Here is a 22,866-nt window from a genome sequence, read left to right as displayed (position 1 = left end):
AGGTAAGTAACAGCAAGAAAAGTAATGCAAACAGTGTAGAATTACAATAGATTGCAATAGGAGCACATAGGTATAGGGGCAACACCAACCATATACTCCATAAGTGGAATGCGAACCACGAATGGACCTCAAACCTATGTGAGCTTGTAGAGGGTCGCTGGGACTGTAAGAAAACAGTGAGGGTTAGAAAAATAGCCCACCCCAAGACCCTGAAAGGTAGGTGTGAAGTGCACCTTCTACCCCCAGAGAGCACAGAAGTTGTGATAGGGGGATTCTGCAGGAAGAACAAACACCAGCAATGCAACAACAGTGGATTTCTGGACCTGAGTACCTGTAAGACAAGGGGACCAAGTCCAATAGTCGCAACAGTGTTGAGAGTGGGCAGGAGCCCAGGAAATGCCAGCTGAGGGTGCAAGGAAGCTGCCACTGGTTGGAAGAAGCTTGGAGTTCTGCAAGAAAGAAGAGAGATAGGAACTTCTCCTTTGAAGGATGGATGCCCCACATCGCGGTGAAGCTTGCAGAGGTATTCCCATGCAGAAAGACTGCAAACAAGCCTTGCTAGCTGCAAGGGTTGCGATAGAGGTTTTTGGGTGCTGCTGTGGCCCAGGAGGGACCAGGATGTCGCCACTTGGAAGAAGAGACAGAGGGGGCGCCCAGCAACTCAGGGAGCCCTCACAGAAGAAGGCTGCACCTGCAGAAGTACCTGAACAGGCACTTGGAAGAAAAGTGAACCGGAGTCCACCCGAAGTCACAAAAGGGAGTCCCACGACGCCGGAGAACAACTCAGAAGGTTGTGCACTGCAGGAAGGAGTGTCGGGGACCCAGGCTAGGCTGTGCACAAAGGAAATCCTGGAAGAGTGCACAGGAGCAGGAGCAGCTGCAAATCACATGGTACCCAGCAATGCAGTCTAGCGTGGGGAGGCAAGGACTTACCTTCACCAAACTTGGACTGAAGAGTCACTGGACTGTGGGAGTCACTTGGACAGAGTTGCTGAGTTCCAGGGACCACGCTCATCATGCTGAGAGGGGACCCAAAGGACCAGTGATGCAGTCTTTTGGTGCCTGCGGTTGCAGGGGGAAGATTCCGTTGACCCACAGGAGATTTCTTCATAGCTCCTGGTGCAGAGAGGAGGCAGGCTACCCCCAGAGCATGCACCACCTGGAAACAGTCGAGAAAGCTGGCAGGATGAAGCGATACAAGGTTGCTAGTAGTTGTCTTGCTACTTTGTTGCGGTTTTGCATGCGTCCTGAGCAGTCAGCGGTTGATCCTTTGGCAGAAGGTGAAGAGGGAGATGCTGAAGAACTCTAGTGAGCTCTTGCATTTGTTATCTAAATAATTCCCCAAAGCAGAGACCATAAATAGCCAGAAAAGGAGGTTTGGCTACCAAGGAAGGAGGATTGGCTACCAAGAGAGGTAAGGGCCTATCAGAAGGAGCCTCTGACATTACCTGTTGGCACTGGCCACTCAGAGCAGTCCAGTGTGCCACAAACACCTCTGTTTCCAAGATGGCAGAGGTCTGGGACACACTGGAGGAGCTCTGGGCTCCTCCCCTGGGAAGTGCAGGTCAGGGGAGTAGTCACTCCCCTTTCCTTTGTCCAGTTTCGCACCAGAGCAGGACCGGGGGATCCCTAAACCGGTGTAGACTGGCTTATGCAGAGATGGGCACCATCTGTGCCGATCAAAGCATTTCCAGAGGCTGGGGGAGGCTACTCCTCCCCAGCCTTCACACCTATTTCCAAAGGGAGAGGGTGTGACACCCTCTCTCAGAGGAAATCCTTTGTTCTGCCTTCCTGGGCCAGGGCTGCCTGGATCCCAGGAGGGCAGAAACCTGTCTGAGGGGTTGGCAGCAGCTGCAGTGGAGACCCCGGAAAGGCAGTTTGGCAGTACCCGGGTACTATGCTAGAGACCCGGGCCAGAATGGCATTGGGGTGACAATTGCATGATCCTAGACATGTTACATGGCCATGTTCGGAGTTACCATTGTGACGCTGTACATAGGTAGTGACCCATGTACAGTGCACGCGTGTAATGGTGTCCCCGCACTCACAAAGTCCATGGAATTTGCCCTGAACGATGTGGGGGCACCTTGGCTAGTGCCAGGGTGCCCACACACTAAGTAACTTTGCACCCAACCTTCACCAGGTGAAGGTTAGACATATAGGTGACTTATAAGTTACTTAAGTGCAGTGGTAAATGGCTGTGAAATAACGTGGACGTTATTTCACGCAGGCTGCACTGGCAGGCCTGTGTAAGAATTGTCAGAGCTCCCTATGGGTGGCAAAAGAAATGCTGCAACCCATAGGGATCTCCTGGAACCCCAATACCCTGGGTACCTCAGTACCATATACTAGGGAATTATATGGGTGCACCAGTATGCCAATGTGAATTGGTAAATTTAGTCACTAGCCTGTTAGTGACAAATTTGGAAAGCAGTGAAAGCATAACCACTGAGGTTCTGGTTAGCAGAGCCTCACTGAGACAGTTAGGCATCACACAGGGAACACATACAGGGCACATACTTATGAACACTGGGGCCCTGCCTGGCAGGGTCCCAGTGACACAGAGACTAAAACAACATATATACAGTGAAATATGGGGGTAACATTCCAGGCAATATGGTACTTTCCTACATGGGGGAAAATACTTTCATATGTTTATCCAAACTTCTTCACGTGTCCATGTGCAAAGTCAGAGGTTCTTTGCACTTAAGTTGGATGGTTGGTTAAAAGCAAGGTAAGCTGCTACTGCTCGAGGATGCAATAATGAGGGAACTACAACGAGGGAGAAACAGAGGGAGAGAAGAAGAAAGATCGAGAGAAAGACACAAAGAGGGCAGATTACTTAAAAGCACAACATTACGTGCAAGTCTTTGAACTAAATTCTGTTGTACTTTGTAAAAGTCTAACTTTCATTCCAGCATGCCTGCGTCAAAGGTATGACATCAATCAGCAAGATGAAAGACAGAGTAGCCTGTAGCAATATCTGAATGTCAACCCTATAGCTTACATAAAGTCTCTACACTATGTGCATAAACACGCTGAGCTGTCCTTCCTTCCTGCAGCCAAGCAAGAAAATATGCAAGTCTCCTTCGGACAACTGTTTAGACGGGTGTCTCAGTAGCTGTTCTAAAGAACTATTAGAAGGAAAAATGGAAACGAGGACGGTCGGCATGTTAAAGGTTAAGGTGATGGGTAACAGCTCCTACTTTTCACCACCTCCCTGCTACGCCGCTGAATGGCTCCTTTTGTGTGCCCAGCTGCCCAGCTACTATAATACCTCTTGACACCAAAAGCATTTAAATGCAATTGTATAGACAGCCAAATATGTTTAGAAACTGGCAGCTACAACTTACAATGTAAAGTAGGAAATGGTGAAAGGGACGAAGGTGACTTTGAAAATCTCAAGTGCTTCAGCAGTTATTTAGAGCTGGTGAACTTGAAAAGTCTGCGTTTACTGAATTAAAGCAGATGTTGTTAATACTGTAGGAAAGGAGCGGGAGCACACGGAACCAGACCCGTTTTGCTTTAAGCACCCCTGTTATCCCTGTAGTTGGAGAATCTCCGTTTTTTGTTGATGGTGAATTTGACAAATTAAAAAAAAGTATTAGCCAAGGCACAACAAAACTGTTTTAGTAACGCCTTCCCCAGCTGGGTTGCATAATGAGGTTCACTTTAAGCTGGGTACAAACCACACAAGTCACATGCAACAGAATTTATCGGGTTCTAAACAATTGTCTATACTGCTGTAGAAATGTGAATGTCATTTAAAAAAACATATTTGTCCTACTGAAGTGTAATTCTTAAATCGACCTGTGAAGGGCAAATGTCGAGTTTGCCCTGCTGTGCTTGAACCGCGAACTGCAGAAAGAATCTCACAAATTACAAAACAGAAAGCAGCCAGCCCAAATGGACACGAGATTTCCAAATTCTTCGAGGTTTTCAATTAGCTGTGGGCCCTAAAAGCGTGTACACTCTCGCCGAGTGCAGCATGTGTTATTACAGCCATTTTTCTACTGACATCGGCAGCTCTGAGGCAGACAAGAGAGCAGCACCAGGATGGGGCCCTAGAGCGGAGCGGAGCTGTGATGAAGGTGGCTGTGTTCACAGACACTCGGTATTTACAGCCATGTTCACTTGCAGTGAAACCTATCGGCAAAAGTGCAATTATCCATGTAACCGGCAAAAGTGCAATTATCTATGTACCTGGCAAAAGTACAATTACCTATCTAACAGGATCGATGTCACGCAAAGCCCTCTACTACTGCCCAGCGATATCGCGCTGCGAAATAAAGAGAAAAAGTAGTCCAGAAAGACAGAAAACATGGTGCCTCATATGTTTTCAGTAGTTGGTCGGTGTGCTTAAGGAGGGCTAAACACCAGAAAAGGCATGACTTATGCATGCCTTTCACTAATGAAAGCAAGCGGATTTTAAAAGGCACCCCTACGAACCAATGAAAGTGACTGACGTGACATGGGCATGGTTAGAAGCCCAAAAAGAGATTACAACAGGGGACAGAGCGCTTTGCACTCTCCCCTAAAAGTGATAGATCGGCAAGCCCACTACAGGCCCTTAGGGCTTAGGATGATTATTCACTGACACTTCTATTTGACAAAGCATGGACGAGTGGCGAGCAAGGCATGCTTCAAACTGGCTCACTAACTATGTACACCATGCCTACCTGGCAGCAACTAGTCTACAAAGGATTAATCTAGATAGACCATCGGAATGCCCACACTGTGGGGACAGAGGAGCCTGGTTCATACATATGGCTTGATCCTGCAGCAATCTGCAGTCATACTGGGAGTGGGGTGACTCAGCAGCTGAAGACAGTGACACACATCAGACTCGCAACAGCTGTTAGACAATGCCTGTTAAGCTTTGTTTCTGAGGCCTAAAGATGACAAAATGCAACCCAAATTCGACACACTGGGCCTCTGTGGTGTCGAGGGTCAGTGACGTAACGGACCTTTCGACACCGTGCTAAATGCTAGGGGGAGTCGTTTAATGCATGTGGTTTTGTGGTGGAATCCCCGGATGTTCCGGAGGGATTCCACCTCTTGATTTAAGTGTTTTGGTTTGCTCCGAGGCTTCGCCCCGGAGCTATAAATAAACCGTTGGGCGTGGTCGGGAGGCAGACGGAGACGCTCGCAGCTATGCACAGGGATCCGTGCTGCTGTCGAGCGAGTGCGTGCGGCCTCATCTGACCACGCCGACACCTTCTGAAAAAAACAACTGTGTCACGTGAGTTTTATGAGCGGCGCGCAACGCGCAATAATGTGTTGAGGCTGTCAGAGCCTCAACATTACATTGGCGACGAGGGTGTGTCGCCCCATGCCCCTGGGTGTGCCCCGCGGCGGCCGCACATCAGAACGCGGTGCTCGTGCGGCGGGTGCACGTGCCCAATCAGTCAAATTAAAGGCACAGGCAACTAGAGTTGTGCCTACAACAGGTGCAACAGAACGGCGGCCGTAAATTACACGGTGCTCGTGCCGTCTCTGCTTCTCACACGAAGGATCCCCTCTGAGCTGGAAAAAAAAAAGAAGAATTAAAATAAAATAACAAGAATAAAGAAAAAATAATTGTGCAGCCTCAAGCAACAGGAAAAGAGAGAGTAGATTACAAGCTGTGCCCTGAAAACTCTGTCACCAGACTATTCTTGTTTATTATCTACCCAACAGTAGGAAGATAAACACTGACCCTTAGCACAACCAAACATCATGTCTGCAATAACTCCAGTAGAGCCATTCATTGTGGAAGGAGCCCCATCCACCCAAGCCCCTAAGTGGAAAGAATGGGTGGAAAGAGTACTCCTATTTTTTGAGGCCACCAAAGTAGAAGATGACCAGAAGCGTGCACTGCTCATTCATATAGGAGGGAAAGATATATATAAGATATAAAAAAACTTGGTGGAAACGGCACCCAAAACACATGCAACGCTGATAGCGGCACTCAATAGGCATTCCGAGCCTATGGTCAACACTGACTATGAAAGGTTCATATTCAGACAAGCGAGGCAACAAATGGAAGAGTCGTTGGATGCATTCCACCTGAGACTAAGAGAGTTGGCAAGCACGTGCAGATTTAATGATGAAACGGAAGAGGTGAGAGGACAGTTGATCCAAGGGTGTGCATCCCTGAGGCTTAGGGAGCGCATCCTAGAGGAGTCGGGGAAATCTCTGCCCGATATCTTACAGTTAGGGCGCACGAAAGAGCTGTCGAGAGCCAGAGCCTCGCATATGGAGGCTGCCTTGCAACGACCCATAAAGGAAGAAGTGATCAATGAAGTCACGGCAACTGTGAACAAACCCAGACCAAGGATGAATAAAGCCCGAACGAGGCAATGTGGGTACTGTGGGGGAGTGCCACATAGGTCATCTGAGTGTCCAGCAAGAGGAAAGGTATGCTCCAGCTGCGGAAAGATGAATAATTTCGCAAAGGTTTGTCGATCTAGGGGAGCTACCACTGCGTCCGTCAATGTCGCGGTCGAAGAGACTCCTACAGAGAAATTGGAGCGGGGGAGTGACATGGATGATGATGAAACAATGGTTCATGTTGTCCACTCCCTGTTTGCTGTCAAACCTACTAACCCTCAACAAGCATCACTTCCAAAGTGCCAAATCATGATGGGCGAACACGAGGTTGTTGCAGTAGTGGACACGGGAGCGTCCATAAACCTGTTAGCTACCGAGGAATATTGTCGGATGGTGCCTACTCCCGCACTAGTCAAGACAAACATCAAGGTGTACGCCTGCGGGCAGAGCACTCCTTTGTCTTTGAGAGGTATGTTCCGAACTACTCTCACCCATGGACGAAGTCCACCTCAGCGAAAATCTATGTGACTGAGGGAGGAACCGGGATGCTGTTAGGCTGTAAAGCTGCAGAAGAATTGGCAATTGTAACATTTGCATTCAGCATTCATCAAGAGTCAATATCTGAGCTGGTGGCACGATATGAAGATGTATTCAAAGGAATTGGGTGTCTCCGAGGCCGAGAAATTAAGCTCCACATTGATAACACGGTACAACCTGTAGCTCTTCGTCATCGACGAGTGGCGTTCCACCTTCGACCCCAAGTGGAGAGAGAATTGGAAAATTTAGAAAGAGCTGGTATCATCGAGAAGGTCTCCGGACCCTCTCCTTGGGTTTCTCCCATTGTGGTGGAGAGGAAGCCCAAACAGCCGGGCGAAGTGAGAATCTGTGTGGACATGCGCCTCCCTAATGCTGCCATCAAACGGGAGAGGCATTTAACACCGACGATTGACGACATTCTGGGGGAACTTAGTGAGTCGCGCTGGTTCTCCAAACTGGATCTCAGGTCCAGATACCACCAATTGGTGCTGACCAAAGAATCCCGGTACATCACGACTTTCTCTACACATGTGGGGCTCCGGAGGTATAAAAGGTTGAGCTTTGGGGTGTCCAGTGCTGCCGAGGTTTTCCAAAACGTGATTCAGGAACTGCTAATTGATTTGCCTGGAACTATTAATGTCAGTGACGACATCTTAGTACATGCACCCACCATTGCTGAACACCATTCACGACTACAGAAGGTCCTACAACGTATCAAGGAGTCGGGACTCACACTCCACCGTGACAAGTGTGAGTTTCTAAAGGATAAGATCCCGTTTTTTGGTTACACGTTCTCCGCGAGCGGAGTAGCTCCAGATCCGGCCAAAGTCAATGACATTAAGAAGGCGCCCCCTCCCACTTATATTACAGAAGTGAGGAGCTTTCTAGGAATGGTAAATTACTGTGGCCAGTTCATTAAGGACTTGTCTAATCTCACGCAGCCGTTAAGGAATCTCACCAAAGCCTCTGAGCCATAGCGGTGGGAAGTTCCTGAGCAGTGTGCGTTTGAGGCAATCAAAGATGCACTTTCCAGTGACACTATTTTGAAATATTTCGATCCAAAACGAAATACTAAAATCGCTGTGGATGCTGGGCCGAAAGGATTGGGGGCTGTATTGCTACAAGAGAACCCCGGCGGGATGTGGTTCCCGGTTGCCTATGCCAGCCGATCACTGACTGAGACTGAACAGCGTTTTTCACAGATAGAAAAGGAAGCGATTGCGGTGCACTGGGGCTGCAAGCATTTTCATATCTACGTATATGGTCGCCCTTTTCTTGTAACTACCGACCACAAGCCACTGCTCCCTCTCTTTAATGGCACTGCTTCCAAACCTCCGCCCCGGATCGAGAAGTGGATGCTACAACTACAAGATTATCGATGCCAGTTGGAATTCCGTCCGGGGTCTGAAAATCCGGCGGATTATCTGCTGTGGAGATTGAGGAAGCACAAGAGACTGAGGAATACGTAAGATACGTCACAGACAGGTCCAGGCCGATACCGATGACTATGAGTGAAATTGTACAAGCGACCAAGAATGATGAGTGTCTACAGAAAGTTCTGATGGCCATGGAAAACAACCAGTGGCGCCGCCTTAAAGGACAACTGTCTTTACTAACCAACGATTCCCAGCGCATAATTGGAAGTCTGTACAATGTGAGGGACGAGCTTACCACTGATCCTGAGGGGTGCATTTTGAGAGGAAATCAATTGGTCATTCCGCCCTCCCTGACTGCCAGAGTGATTGAGTTGGCCCATAATGGTCACCAAGGAATGGTCAAAACAAAGAGTTGTCTCCGATCGAAAGTGTGGTTTCCTCTTACAGATGAACAAGTGGAGTCTGTGGTGAAGTCTTGCAGGTGGTGCCAGGCCACTGGTGAACTGAGTAGACCCAATCCAATTGAAACTGAGCCATCCCCAGTTGGGCCATGGGTTTCAGCTAGTCTGGACTTCGGAAGTTTGCCCGATGAGCGCCACACCATGGTTCTTATCGATGATTTTTCAAAGTATCCTGAAGTGGAGATTATTCTTGCCCTAACGGCTGAGGTTGTGATTTCTGGTTTAGAGAAAGCCATGGCTACCCATGGTCTCATATCGGAAATAAAAACCGACAATGGACCTCCATTCCAAAGTAAAGAGCTCACGGAGTATTTTAATTTAGCTGGCACCCGACACCACCATATTACCCCAAGGTGGCCACAAGCTAACGGTGAGGTAGAAAGGTTCATGAGGACTCTGAACAAGGTGATCCGGATCGCTGTAGCTGGTGGTCAGACTGTGGATTATGCTATATTTTCATTTTTGAGGAATTACAGGCAAACGCCACACTCCACCACGAACCGGGCACCTACTCATCTTGTGTTTGGGAGAGCGTCTATAGATGCCATTCCTCATCACTTTTCGTGGGTTCCTCCCGCTGTGTCTCGTGACGTGGTACAGGAGAAAAGGCATATGTCTAATCAAAGGGCCAGTCGTGCTCGTCGAGCTGTCCCGTCGGATCTTCGAGTGGGTGATCAAGTGTTACTGAAACAAGTTCTGCCAGGGAGCAAGTTTCGCACGCCGTTTGGTACTGACCCATGGTTGGTCGTCCAACGAAATGGGTCTGCTGTGGTGGCCCGACGTGGGAATGAGACCGTGACTCGCAACGTATCTTTGTTTAAACGGTTTTACCCTTCTGGAGACAGTGTTGGAGAAGACTTTCATGAAGCTGATGCTGGTGGTCCGTTGTCTGTGGTGCCTGGAACGGACAGCCCTGTTTATAGGTCTCAGGAGCGACGTGAAGATGATCCGGTTGCTGTCCTGGATGAGCCAGTAGCTGGGGACATGACTCCAGATTTGTTGTCTAGTCGTTCAGGGTCTGCCCGATATAATTTGCGTAGTAATCCTTCCCCATCTATTTTGCTTCGTGATCACTTATGTGACTAGTGAACAGTTTGTTTGACTTTTTCTGGTGTTTTTCAATTTTGGGGAGGAATGTGGTGTCGAGGGTCAGTGACGTAACCGACCTTTCGACACCGTGCTAAATGCTAGGGGGAGTCGTTTAATGCATGTGGTTTTGTGGTGGAATCCCCGGATGTTCCGGAGGGATTCCACCTCTTGATTTAAGTGTTTTGGTTTGCTCCGAGGCTTCGCCCCGGAGCTATAAATAAACCGTTGGGCGTGGTCGGAGGCATACGGAGACGCTCGCAGCTATGCACAGGGATCTGTGCTGCTGTCGAGCGAGTGCGTGCGGCCTCATCTGACCACGCCGACACCTTCTGAAAAAAACAACTGTGTCGCATGAGTTTTATGAGCGGCGGGCAACGCGCAATAATGTGTTGAGGCTGTCAGAGCCTCAACATTACAGCCTCCTTCTGGCTAAACGTAGAACAGCAATCCACTGACTCTCAACGAGGGGTGCAACCCCCGCAAAGTCATGCAGGGACCTCGGAAGTGGGAGTTGGCCGAGTAGATAAGACTACACAAGGTGTAGCGAAACATGGAGGCGGATGGGAACAGAGTCTGGTTGAAGGTCAAAAGGAAGTGAATCTGGTGGAGTACAGCCTAGTGAGTCCTAGAGTAGGATGTCAGGGAGGACCGTGGCGCACAGTAGAGACTAGATAATGGAAAGGGATAGAAGCAGGTCGGAATAGAGAATGAGTCCGGCTTCCGCCTAAGAGGGTGTAATGTTTCACCGTTGTGCTACTCTGTGAAAAAATGTATGCCAAAAATGGCAGCAACTCTTAATTGCTGTGCTGGTGTGAGTTAATGTTGTTATGTCGTATTCTGTTATTGCAATCTTCAAATAAAACTCATAAATAAAGATGGGAAAAATGATTGAAAGACAGAAATTGCAGAACTAGAATGTGAAGATCAGGAGTTATGAAACTCCGTTCATTAAGGGTCAGTAGGTATGAAATTATAATGTTAGTCAGTTAGGTCAATTCGGTTTTGGGCAACTGTATATAGCTGTATCCAGGCAGAGGCTGTTGATTTGCTTCAATCACGTTTTGCAGAGAACTAGTGTTTATAGTGTAGGAATTTATCTGTACTGTAATCGTACCAGTGCTTTGGAAACATGCATATATACCTATAAACATATTTCATATCTGAGATTTGTAAAATGGTCTGTTTTTCAATACTTATTTGTATGTACCTGTACTTGATTTAATTGTCTCTTTCCCAACTAAATGTCCTAGTAGATCATATTGATTTAACCGAGAACCATCTTCTGCAACTTCAACTGAATCTGTTGCATTGTAAGTCCATTTATATGTAACTTCAGAGGTTGTATAAGCATCTGTAAAGATAAAGAAAATGTTGTAAATAATTAAGAAGAGATTTCTACACCAACAAAACTGCATATTGCCAAGTACGTAATATAGTTTGCATTACTGCAAAGACAATTATTAGAGACATCATAATCACAATAACAATCTTTTTTGCATTTTTTTAAACTATAAATAGCTCTTGTTTCTCTAGAGGAGTGTTTTCTAATATCGTTTATACTGGAATCCTCCAAGCACTAAATTAAAACGAACTGATGCGCCTTTTCTGATTATGTAAATGGAGACCAACAAAATATGCAAATAAGAGTAATATTCATATAACTTCAGTTATGTGTTTAGTGATGTGTGATATTCAGTTTCAGTGATGTGAGTAACATTCCATTCAGTCACTTTTTTTAAGCAATGAAGCGAATGATCTGGCCTACAAATTAAAGGCTCATTTACTTTTTTCTGTGAATCTTCTCCAGTAAAACCCATACCTTCTTCACTTCTGACTCGCTTATCGATTCACCTGGTACTCATACACCTTGACTCTGTACTCTGCAGCTCGACATGTACCACCGAATGCTTAACCCAGCAAAGGCCGAGAGAATGTTTTCCTTCCGTCCACTGCTTCTAAAATAAAAAACTACATCGCCCTGTTCTCACACCTATAGCTCCATTCTTCACCCATCATCCTGCATAGTTGGGATGAATTTTCAGACCTGCATTATCTCAACCTCAAGTACTGTGGGCTAAACCTGCGCAACATCTGCCAGAGTCGCCACCAACTCAAATTCCCATCAGCCAAGAGCCTGAATAGCGCTCTAGACCCTATTAAGCTAGAACAGCGCAACGGTCCACTTCTGAGTACTCCTGCAACTAGAAAACTAAGGAGTTGCCACTTGGATCATTTAGGCCCGTATTAATATTTTTTTAGCACGGCTTTTGCGCCGCTATTTGACACAAAAGTGGCGCAAACTTACAAAATACAATTGTATTTTGTAAGTTTGCGCCGCTTTTGCGTAAAAAATGACGCAAATGCGGCCCTAAAAAAGTATAAATATGGGCCTTAATTGCTTCTCAAATCCAATTCCTGCTCTCCTTAGTGGCATCTGGCATGTTTCCGCGTTGTCTCATACTCCTCTATGAAGTTTTCTCAATGGAAAAATGTGTCTACTTAGCTACTCCTACTGCGTGCTTCACCTACCTTGCTCATAAGCCCCTTAGCACCATAACTCTCATTAATATATTTCTCCTTTTTTTCTGTCACCTTCCGAACCTCCTCTACCACATAAAAGGATCACCGTCCCTTTGCCCACATATATAATGTCATTAGGCAAATTATACAAAGATCACTTTAAGGACAATTGTGCAATTGTTGTGGAACTCTCATAGCCTCCCTTTTTTTTATCTTGTTTTGTTTTTAAATAAGCACTGAAAAGTTACATGCACTACAGTTAATGCAATATCTATGTAATTTCTATATTTTGAGAAATGAATTAATACATCAATAGGAATATACAAAAGGCCTTGTTCAGAACTGTAGGAACCAATTTGATGCCCATGCAGAAGGGTTGGTCGGAGTAGGACCAAAAGGACTGACTCCTGGCTGTGCAGCCCTGCCAAGTTTCCCAGGTCCATGCATGATATGTTCCTCCAGTCCAAGTTGTTACCTTAAATTCTGGGGTTTGTAGTCTTGCTCATTCCGTTTAAAAACTGGACCAAAAGTCTCAGAGTTCAGTGTAGAAATCTAGAATGGAGCAGCATATTATGCATGGACCTGGGAAACTTGTCAGCAATGGTTCTGCAGGTTTTTGCACTATCATCCAGGAGAGCATCCTGATGCTAAACAAGTGGGAGTCTAGCCAAACCTATGACCTGGTAGCACAACTTCATTAATGAGATCTCCAGCTTCTTGTTGAAATTAAGAAGTGAGGAGGAGGCTCTTATGTGCAGTGATAGGTCGATCCACACTTTAGGAGCAATGTAGGAGAAGGCTCAGGCACAGGATCTGGTTTCCCATATGATTTGGATGTGTGCAAGTAGTAGTCCCGATGAGTGGGTGTGTAGGGAAGGTTTGTGAAAGCAGATGTGATTGTTGAGGAATGCTGGGCCAGTGTTATGTAGTACTTTGAAATTGTGGGTGAGGAGATGAATTGTGCTTATTTGTGGAAGTGAATAAAGTAAAGCTCCTCCAGGTGTGGAGTGTTGTGAGTGCAGCACAGAAGTTTAAGCCTGATCCTAGTCACTGAGTTCTGAATGGTCTGCAGCCTTTTGGTGAGCTTTTTGTTGATCCCAGCATAGAGAGTGTTCCTGTAGCTTCACGTACTTGTGAGAAGAACATGTGTGATGGTTTTCTGGGCGCTAATTGGGAGCCATTTGAAAATCGTCCTCAGCATTTTCAGGGTATGGGGTCATGAAGCAGTGACTGTGTACACTTAGGTGGTCATGATAAGATTGTTATTGATGTTCTTGGAGTGAGTACTCGGAGTGGGTGTCGGTCCTAACTCCTTCAGAGATTTTCCAAAATGAACATTGACTATGTTAAGGTGTTTCTTGTAGAGTGTTTAAATGTTCATGTTTTTTATGTGGCTAGTCTGAAAATCACACATTGATCATGCCCTCCAGTAAATATGTTATATATCCCTGTCATACAGCACATAAGCAATGGTCATTTATTTTGGATGTTCGGTGAATATTTATGGTGTAAAACAGCACTGGGCACATACATGCAGTATAGAACTATTCATATATGAAAATAATGGGTACTTTACTTGTGTAAATACTTAAAATGTAAATTGGGATTGGACAAACTACTCGTGTTGAATATTTTCCTTATTCTTTCTTAGTATACTCGATGATAGTGCAGCCCAGAAATTGATAGATAAATATCACATTCGAAGGCCACTGTAATAACTTACTAGTGACTGTTGTGAAGTTCCAGGAATATCAATTGGCACCCCAGTAGTAGGTATGTAGGTTATAGTGTGAGCCTTTCATGTGCACCACTAAAATATACAAAATAGACTGCAGTTATTGAGCTGTGATAGTCAGCTGATGAGCAGCAGGATCACAACACTGGATTTAACTGATGAACCCCCTCCGTAGAGGGTCAATGGCATACACTAAGGTGCCTCTCAAGAAATATTGTAAGATGCCAGAATGGTAGGCCAATGGGGTCAACTAGTAACCTGCTAACATGTAGCTTGTAGAATAGTGAATATGTTCTACTGTGGGTGAGCTGCTGGATCAAGTGAGGAGCAATCAATGGGCAATCCTGACAACACTGAAGAGAGACCATCATTAGGGGCCAAATAGGTAATTACAGGAGCAGCTATGCACATCCCTTGGATTATTGTGTGAGCCTTTGGGGTGAACTGAAGAGCAGCTAAGGAACAGCTCTAGGAGAATCCAGATCGCACAGCATTAGGTGCCTTTTGGGGTGCACCAAGCTGTTGATAAGGCATTGCTCAGCCCATTTAATACCGCAGGATGTTTTGTTTTTTGTCTACCAGATTTTGGACTTTTACTGTCAGTGAATTTCACTATCTATATCTCACGCTTAGTAAATTCTGTGTACATAGACTAAAAGTGTTACCTTCCAGTGTCCACCTTTTAAGATATGCTCACTGCTGCATGGCTAGACTAAGAGACTTTTGAAGGGTTACAAGCAAACATGTGAGAACACATGTATGCTCATGTGTGCAAGATGAGATTGTGAGACTACCGACTAGCTCATTCCAGTATCTGTGCACAGGTAACCTGTCACAGAGGGGACCCTCGGGGAGTGGGGCTGACATGGTGTTGGCCATGTGAGTGAGTATTCATAGTATTCATCTGTCATTAATTTGTAAAAGTTTGTGTGCTTCACTGATATATACTTTATGGGTACAATCTGCACTACAATACAGTTTCATTGTACGTAGACCTAGGGGTATAATACAGGTATCAATCCTAAAGTAGAAATGTATCATAAATGCAGATTCAAAGTCACTTCTTTAATAACTGTATTTATAATTGCACTCAGAGAATTGTCATATTTCCCTGACTCTGCTCATAAATAGATTCAAGGCCAGTAGCCCCTTTACTGGGGAAAGTTAATTACTGTTCTAGTGAGCAGAAGGATTAAAACCCTCCCTACACAATAGGTCCAGTTGACAGTGCTTGGCTCAGTTCTTGTAAGTAGGGAGGAAATCTTAATGTGCTAATTAACTTTTCACACTGCACCTGGCCTTGGCAAGCACAAGCCAATAGAAACAAAGCAGGAAGGTCAGAAACGTGGAGCCAAACACAGGAGGGGCTCCCTTCTAATGTTTTGGTGAGAAAGAATCAGGCTGCTGTGTCAGTTCAGAGCACCACTGAATATCTCAGGGAAGGCTTTCGACTACCTCAAGCTGCCATGTTTAAATATGTTGGGCCAGGGGTGAAGTGATGATGTGACATCATATGATTAGGCAAAGGATCTTTTATGGGCTGCTTCTGGCTGACCTTCATCAGGATGGGGGGTTATTGAATCTGCTGCTGACACAAAGGTGCCCTGCCAAAGCCATGGAGCCTCAGGAGTGTGGCTGGGAGGGTACTCTGCCGGTGAAGCTGGTGGGTGCCTGCTAAAAATCCCCCCGGGAAAGGCAGATAACATGATTCTGGATAGAGGACAGGTCCAACCTCAGGAGCTGTAGAAATGTCACTCCATCTAGAAAGACTGCTGGTGAGCACCAACGTTGTGCAAGTCAGCTCTATGGGGCTGGAGAAAAAGGGGTAGCCCCTCAGGGGTTCTGGGAAGAGAATGAAGCATGAAGTGCTCCACTATGATTTTCTTCAAATCTTTCTTGGTGGCCCAATCCCCAGGGTAAGCACACCCTCAATTGCATTTTTTATGTGAGGGGCATTCTTGGGTCTGTCTTCATGACCCACCTCTGGCCCCAGCACCTAATCCACCTGGACCTGATTTACTCAGGATTTTCATGGGGATCCCATCTCCTCAGGACAATATAGATGAAGCTTGAGTGCTTCTACACTCTGAAGGCATCCGTACCCAGGGGTCCCATCTCCCAAAGGATCCAATTATTCCAAGGATCAGGCCAGGTGCTCTTTCCACTCCCATGTGCGGGTTCTTTTAGGGGGACAAGCACACCCAGCATCAAGGCTCCCACCCATGGTGGGAAAGAAGCAATCTCCTGCTACTTCTTGCTACAAGTGGATGGGACAGCAGGAGAGAAAAAAGAAAGATCTGCTGAGCACTGGTGTCAGTGTATGGAGGTGGCAGGGACCTTATGGGCTTTGGGTCTCCCACATTCCCCCCAATGAAAACATAGGACTGGCTAAACCTGTAAGAAAAGGAAAAGAGAGCAGCATGAGACTGCATATAAAAGAAACAAAAAGTTGGCTATAAAATAGTCACCACTGGGGTCAAGGAGTGCCTCGTAATCCCTTGCAAGGGCTAAAATGTGCATATTTACTCTTCTGGGGTGCTGTGGGACACTGCAACCAACCCATTTGTGTAACCCCCATCTTCAAGCCACATTAGGACTCGGGAACACCATCCTCAGGGGCCTTTATTTATTAAAAAAAGAGGGACACACAGCCTCCTCCTGAGCCACTAAGGTCATTGGGAAACTATCCCTCAGATCCTTTCCTTTTTATTAAGGGAAGGGGCCATGTGGCCTCCTTTCCCCAAACATTAAGGGCCCCGGGGATACCATCAACCCGGGGCTTTTTTTTGTTAATTAAGGGGAAGATGGCACACAGCCCCCTCCCTGAGTAACAAGGGTTAATGGAGACCCCACCCTTTGTGGCCTTTAAGGGGAGAGGAGTGCATGGCCTACTTCCCTGAGCCATATGTTTTGGCCTGGGAGAATCCTTCCCCTGAGCCAAAACATATTCCTTAAAGGGAGGAGGCATGGAGACTCCTACCTGAGCCATAATAGATCCTGGGGACACCATCCCCCAGGACTGAATTCCATTCAAAGGGGGAGGTGGCAATGTAACCCCCTCCAAACCTTATTCGGCCCCAGGGACCCCATATTTCATGGCTGCACTTAATTTGAAGGGGGAAAGAGGCGCACACAGACCCTCTTACTGAGCTTATAGTGTCCCCAGGGTCCCCATTCCTCAGAGCCTGTGGTCTTCCTCAGTAGTGCAACAGTGCCCAACCAGGGCACCCACTAAAGAGTAGGCTGAGAACCACTGGGGGAAGCCCTAGGACCCAGATGCTGCAGGAGCCACATTGATCCCACCTAGTGCAAGCAGGCTTAGCTGTTTTTGGTTGCTCCCACTAAGTGGGAGAAATGTGTGTTTCCCTGCCCGCAAGACTGCATGCAGGGAAACTAAAGTCTGCTCCGACCCGGCGGGAGCGTTTTTTAATCTCTGTCGAGTAAGAGCAGACATGCCTTTCACGGCCGCAAGAGCAGGAACAGTGATGACAGGTCTGCTCCAATTTGTTAGTAGCATTAAAAGTGCTCCCGCCAGGTGGCAGCATACATATGTTTCTCTGCCCTCTCTATTGCGGGCAGGAGAATTACTGTGCCCCGTGAGTGGGCCCCATAGGAAAGTGTATTGTGCCAGCCTCAGAGGATGGGTTTCCCAGGACCTATTAATGCTCCTGGAGTCAGAGCCGTCCACCTCCCTTCCCCTTAATATTGGACACTCTGCCTTGTGGGAGGAGTCCTAGTGTCTATTAACGCTTGGGTAGGGGGTGCATGTGCCTTATATATATCATTTATTTTACTTTATTTTGGGGAAAATTCACCATAAACAAGTACACCAAGCACACAGCAATTTGTCGTTGCTAATACATCATATACAGGACATAAAAACATTTATAAAAAAGTTAAAGCATAAATACATATCATACAAAATCAGTAAAATGGTATTCAAAGACCATAAAAAAATAATTCCTTGCCCAGTTAAAATATAACAATAGCCAAAGCGGTAGCAAGGTACAACCAGGTATCTAGAAGTGGAATAAATCAAGTAAACTCTTCAAAGGCTTTCAAAGCTACAAAGTCCATCCATATGCTGCTCTGCATACTTACAATGCGACACCCAGCCATTTCCTTAAAAGCCACACAGCAAATAAATATCCACTCATCGGAGAAACTATCAGAGAGCTGTATCTGCATGCAGGATTCTGGATGCGATAAGGTGTTGCCTTATCTAGGTTTGTCTAGCCTTTAGACAGAATGGGCAACAGAAAATTATATGATCAATATCTTCTCACCCCTTTAAGCCCTTGATCAACAATATATGACACAATAGGTGATTTTAGAGGTAAAATGAACAGTGACCTTAGAAATCTGCTCTCTCTGGTTACCAACTCTTTCTTACTCCCAAACCCCTAGATTCTGGAGCCATCAAGAGAAGCACTCTGGGCTTTACCATGACACATTTAGAAGGTCAGTGAGATTGATAGAGCTGGAATGGCTTTTGATTTTCTTAGTGATAGCCATTGATTCCTCTTTTATTAGTGTGTGATTCACAGGTCTGATAATTATCTAACCTAAACCGAAGGTAGTCAAACCTATCCACTATCGGGAGTGGCAAGTTCTTCAGCAAGAAGCTATCTTAAACTCCTCAGGTGCCCTGGACATAACGGTCACGTCCTGGGCAGCACTGCTTGGGTGCCCAGGACGTAACCGTTACGTCCAGATAGGGGCCCTCAGTGAAAGCGCTTGCATCCCCTCCCCTGGGCAGGGATGGAAGGGGAATCGCTTCCCTTCCACCACCATCTCCCCTATGCCATCTGATGACATCAGTGCGCAAACGTGGGCTGACCTCATCAGAGGCCTACCCCTCCATGCTGGAAGCTCAGCATCCAGCACTGATCGGAGGAGAACTGCAAAAGCATTTCTCCTCCGATCACTTGGAGGGTCTGAGAGAAGCATCAAAGGAAATGAATAGGCCTTTCCTTTCCTTTGATGTCTTTCTCAGCATTTCTGCTGCCCGATCGCGATCGCCACTAGACACCAGGGAGTTTGTTATTTTGTTTATTATTGAATGAGGGGAGCGGCCCCTTGGGCAAGGGCCACTCCTCTGAGGGACAATTTAATTTTAGGCCATTTCTGCACCCCCTGGGGGCAGATTGGCCTATTATAATTGGGCCAATTTGCCCCCAAGGGGGGCAGAAACCACTAAGCACTAGGGATTTTTTTTTTGGTCAGTTTCATGTGAGGGGAGCGACCCCTTAGGCAAGGGTAACTCTCCTGGGGGAGGGGATTTATTTGACCCATTTCTGCCCCCATTGAGGGCAGGTTGGACAACTGTAATTAGGCCGATCTGCCCCTAGGGGGGCAGAAACCCCTTGACAACAGAGATTATCATTATTTTTTGCTTATTTTATTTTTTATATGTTGGGAGCGACCCCTGAGGCAAGGGTCGCTTCCCTGGGGACAAATTGTCATCAGGCCACTTCTGCCCACCTTGGGGGCAGATCAGCCTATTTGTATTACGCCAATCTGCCTCCAGGTGGGGCAGAAACAACTAGACACCAGGGATTTTCTTTTTTGCATCAATTTCACGCAAGGGGAGGGGCCCTTTAGGCAAGGGTCGTTCCCCTGGGGGGCAAATTTATTTTAGGCCATTTCTGCCCCTTTTTGTTAGGCGATCTGCCCCATGGGGAGCAGAAACCACTAGGCCCTGAGGATTGCTTTTTTTGTGCCATTTTCACGCAAGGGGAGTGACCCCTTAGGCAAGGCTTTTTCCCGGGGGGATATATTTTAGGCCATTTCTGCTCCCCTGGGGGCAGATCTGAGTATTTCTATTAGGCCGATCTGTCCCCGGGGGAGGGCAGAAACCACTTAGGCACCAGGGATTGGTGTGTGTGTATGTGTGTGTTTTGTTTAGGGGTAGCCCCTTGACAAGGGTCGTTCCCCAAGGGGGCATATTACTGTTGTCCATATCTGGCACAGATTGGCCTATTTTTGGAAGGCCCATCTGCCCCCAAGGGAGGGCAGAAAGCCAACCAGAGACCAGAGAAGATTTTTTTTCAAAATATGAGTGTGGGAGTATGGCCATACCCCCACCCCAAAGAAATGGGGCAAGAGTTGTTCTGCCCACCAGTAGGCAGATAGGGCAATTACCCCCGATCCACACCCCGGGGGGCAGAAAGTCTACTAGATGCCAGGGAATTTAAAAAAAAACAATGGGGTGGTGGCCACGAACCAGTATGGGCATAGTTATGCCCCCACCCCAACTGAAGGGGGTAACAGTCTTTCAGCTTTCCCCCGCAACCTAAAACATCTTATCCCACAGCAAGCAAGAGGACGTTTGATTATTTTGGGTTTTGGTTTTACATTTGGGCCATGAGAGCTTGGCTAACTCTCAAAATTGTCCCATTTGGAATGGTGAGCGCTGCACTTTTTGGACTTTAAGATGCTGCTATGTCGAAAAATCCACAAGACCTAGACACATCTGAAAACTAAACATCTGGTTGAGTCCAGGGTGGGATGCTTCACATGCACCTGCACCATTTTCTTACCCACAATGCCCTGCAAACCTCCATCTGTGCTGGAAATCACACATTTTTCCCTCATTTTTGTGATGGAATCTTCCGGAGTCTGCAGAAATCCACAAAATTCCTACCACCCAGCATTGTCTCATCTATACTAATAAACATTCTGCCCCACTTGTCGGCCTATAAATGTTTTCTACAAGCTACCCTTTTGGTCCCACTTTGGTTCCCCCTCAATTTAGACATGTTTTTGGCTCTGCCTGTGACAGATAAGTGAGGTATCATTTTTACTGGGAAACTGAGGGGAATGTTGGGTGGTAGGAACTTTGTCCGGGTGCGGTGATCCCACACAGAAATGTGGGAAAAATGTGATATTTTTAGTTAAATTTGAGGTTTGCTGAGGATTCTGGGTAAGAAATCCATGCACGTCACACCTCCCTAGACTCCTTCGGGTGTCTAGTTTTCAGAAATGTCTGTGTTTGATAGGTTTCCCTGTATGGCTGCTGAGCCCAGGACCAAAAACACAGGTGCCCTCCCCTGCAAAAACAGGTCGTTTCGTATTTGATTATTTTGATGTGTCCAGATAGTGTTATGGGGCATTTCCTTTCCCGTGCACTAGGCCTACCCACACAACTGAGGTACCATTGTTATCAGGAAACTTGGGGGAACACTGGGTGGAAGAAAATTTGTGGCTCCTCTCAGATTCCAGAACTTTCTGTCACTGAAATGTGAGGAAAAAGTGTATTTTTGGCTACATTTTGAGGTTTGCCAAGGATTCTAGGTAACAGAACCCGGTGAGAGCCCCACATGTCATCCCATCCTGAATTCCCCTAGGTGTCTAGTTTTAAAAAATGCACAGGTTTGGTAGGTTTCCCTAGGTGACGGCTGAGCTAGAGGCCAAAATCCACAGCTCGGCACTTTGCAAAAAACAGCTCTGTTTTCTTTGGGAAAATGTGATGTGTCCATGTTATGTTTTGGGGCATTTCCTGTTGTGAGCACTAGGCCTCCCCACACAAGCGAGGTACCATTTTTATCTGGAGACTTGAGGGAACGCTGGATGGAAGGAAATTTGTGGCTCCTCTCAGATTCCACAACTTTCTGTCACTGAAATGTGTGGAAAAAGTGTTTTTTGGCCAAAGTTTGAGGTTTGTAAAGGATTCTGGGTATTAGAAGCTGGCGAGAGCCCCACAAGTCACACCATCTTGGATTCCCCTTGGTGCCTAGTTTTTAAAAAAATGTGCAGGTTTGGTAGGTTTCCCTAGGTGCCGGCTGAGATAGAGGCCAAAATCCAGAGCTAGGCCCTTTGCAAAAAGCCAGCTCTGTTTTCTTTGAGAAAATGTGATGTGTCCACGTTTTTGTTTTAGGGCATTTACTGTCATGGGTGCTAGACCTACCCACACAAGTGAGGTACCATTTGTATTGGGAGACTTGGGGGAATGCTGGGTGGAAGGTAATTTGTGGCTCCTCTCAGATTCCAGAACTTTCTGTCACCAAAATTGAGGAAAAAGTGTTTTTTTGGCCATATTTTGAGGTTTGCAAAGGATTCTAGGTAACAGAACCTGGTGAGAGCTCCACAAGTCACCCCATCTTGTATTCCCCGAGGTGTCTAGTTTTGAAAAAGGTGCAGGCTTGGTAGGTTTCCCTAGGTTCCGGCTGAGCTGGAGATCAAAATCCACAGCTAGGCACTTTCCAAAAACACGTCAGTGTAAAATGTGATGTGTCCATGTTGTGTTTCCTGTCGCAGGCGTTTGGCCTGCCCATGCAAGTGAGGTACCATTTTTATCGGGAGACTTGTGAGAATAAAGAATAGCAGAACAAGTGCTCTTGGCCCCTGTCTTTCTCTACATTTTTGCCTTCAAAATGTGAGACAGTGTGTAAAAAAGACGTCTATTTGAAAAATGCCCTGTAATTCACATGCTAGTATGGGGACCTCATAATTCAGAGATGTGCAAATAACCACTGCTTCTTAACACCTTATCTTGTGCCCATTTTGGAAATACAAAGGTTTTCTTGATACCTATTTTTCACTCTTTATATTTTACCAAATGAATTGCTGTATACCCGGTATAGAATGAAAACCTACAAGCCCTGTATATATCAGCAACCAGAAGAGTCCAGCAGACGTACCAGTATATTGCTTTCACAAATATAACATCGCTGGAAAAAGTTACGTGCACCATGGAGAAATATGGCTGTTTTTTTCAGCTCATTTTAAATATTTTTTTATTTCAGCTGTTATTTTCTGTAGGAAAATCTTGTAGGGTCTACACAAACGACCCCTTGTTGAATTCAAAATTTTGTCTACCTTTTAGAAATGTTTA

The 22,866-nt window shown here is 46.3% G+C and overlaps 1 protein-coding gene across 3 annotated transcripts in view; it reads right to left on the bottom strand.

The window, feature by feature from the left end:
• The window catches only part of GABRA2 (gamma-aminobutyric acid type A receptor subunit alpha2), a 554,383-nt gene that overhangs the window by 119,855 nt on the left and 411,662 nt on the right, over nucleotides 1-22,866 (bottom strand). For all 3 annotated transcript variants that reach the window (XM_069201731.1, XM_069201726.1, XM_069201732.1), the window contains exon 7: nucleotides 10,983-11,126. In XM_069201731.1, the coding sequence (XP_069057832.1) occupies nucleotides 10,983-11,126 (144 nt within the window). The remainder of the gene's footprint in view (nucleotides 1-10,982; nucleotides 11,127-22,866) is intronic.

This window comes from Pleurodeles waltl, chromosome 1_2 (assembly GCF_031143425.1).
Source record: "Pleurodeles waltl isolate 20211129_DDA chromosome 1_2, aPleWal1.hap1.20221129, whole genome shotgun sequence".
NCBI classification, from domain to species: domain Eukaryota; kingdom Metazoa; phylum Chordata; class Amphibia; order Caudata; family Salamandridae; genus Pleurodeles; species Pleurodeles waltl.
This window is presented reverse-complemented; position numbering and strand designations above follow the sequence as displayed.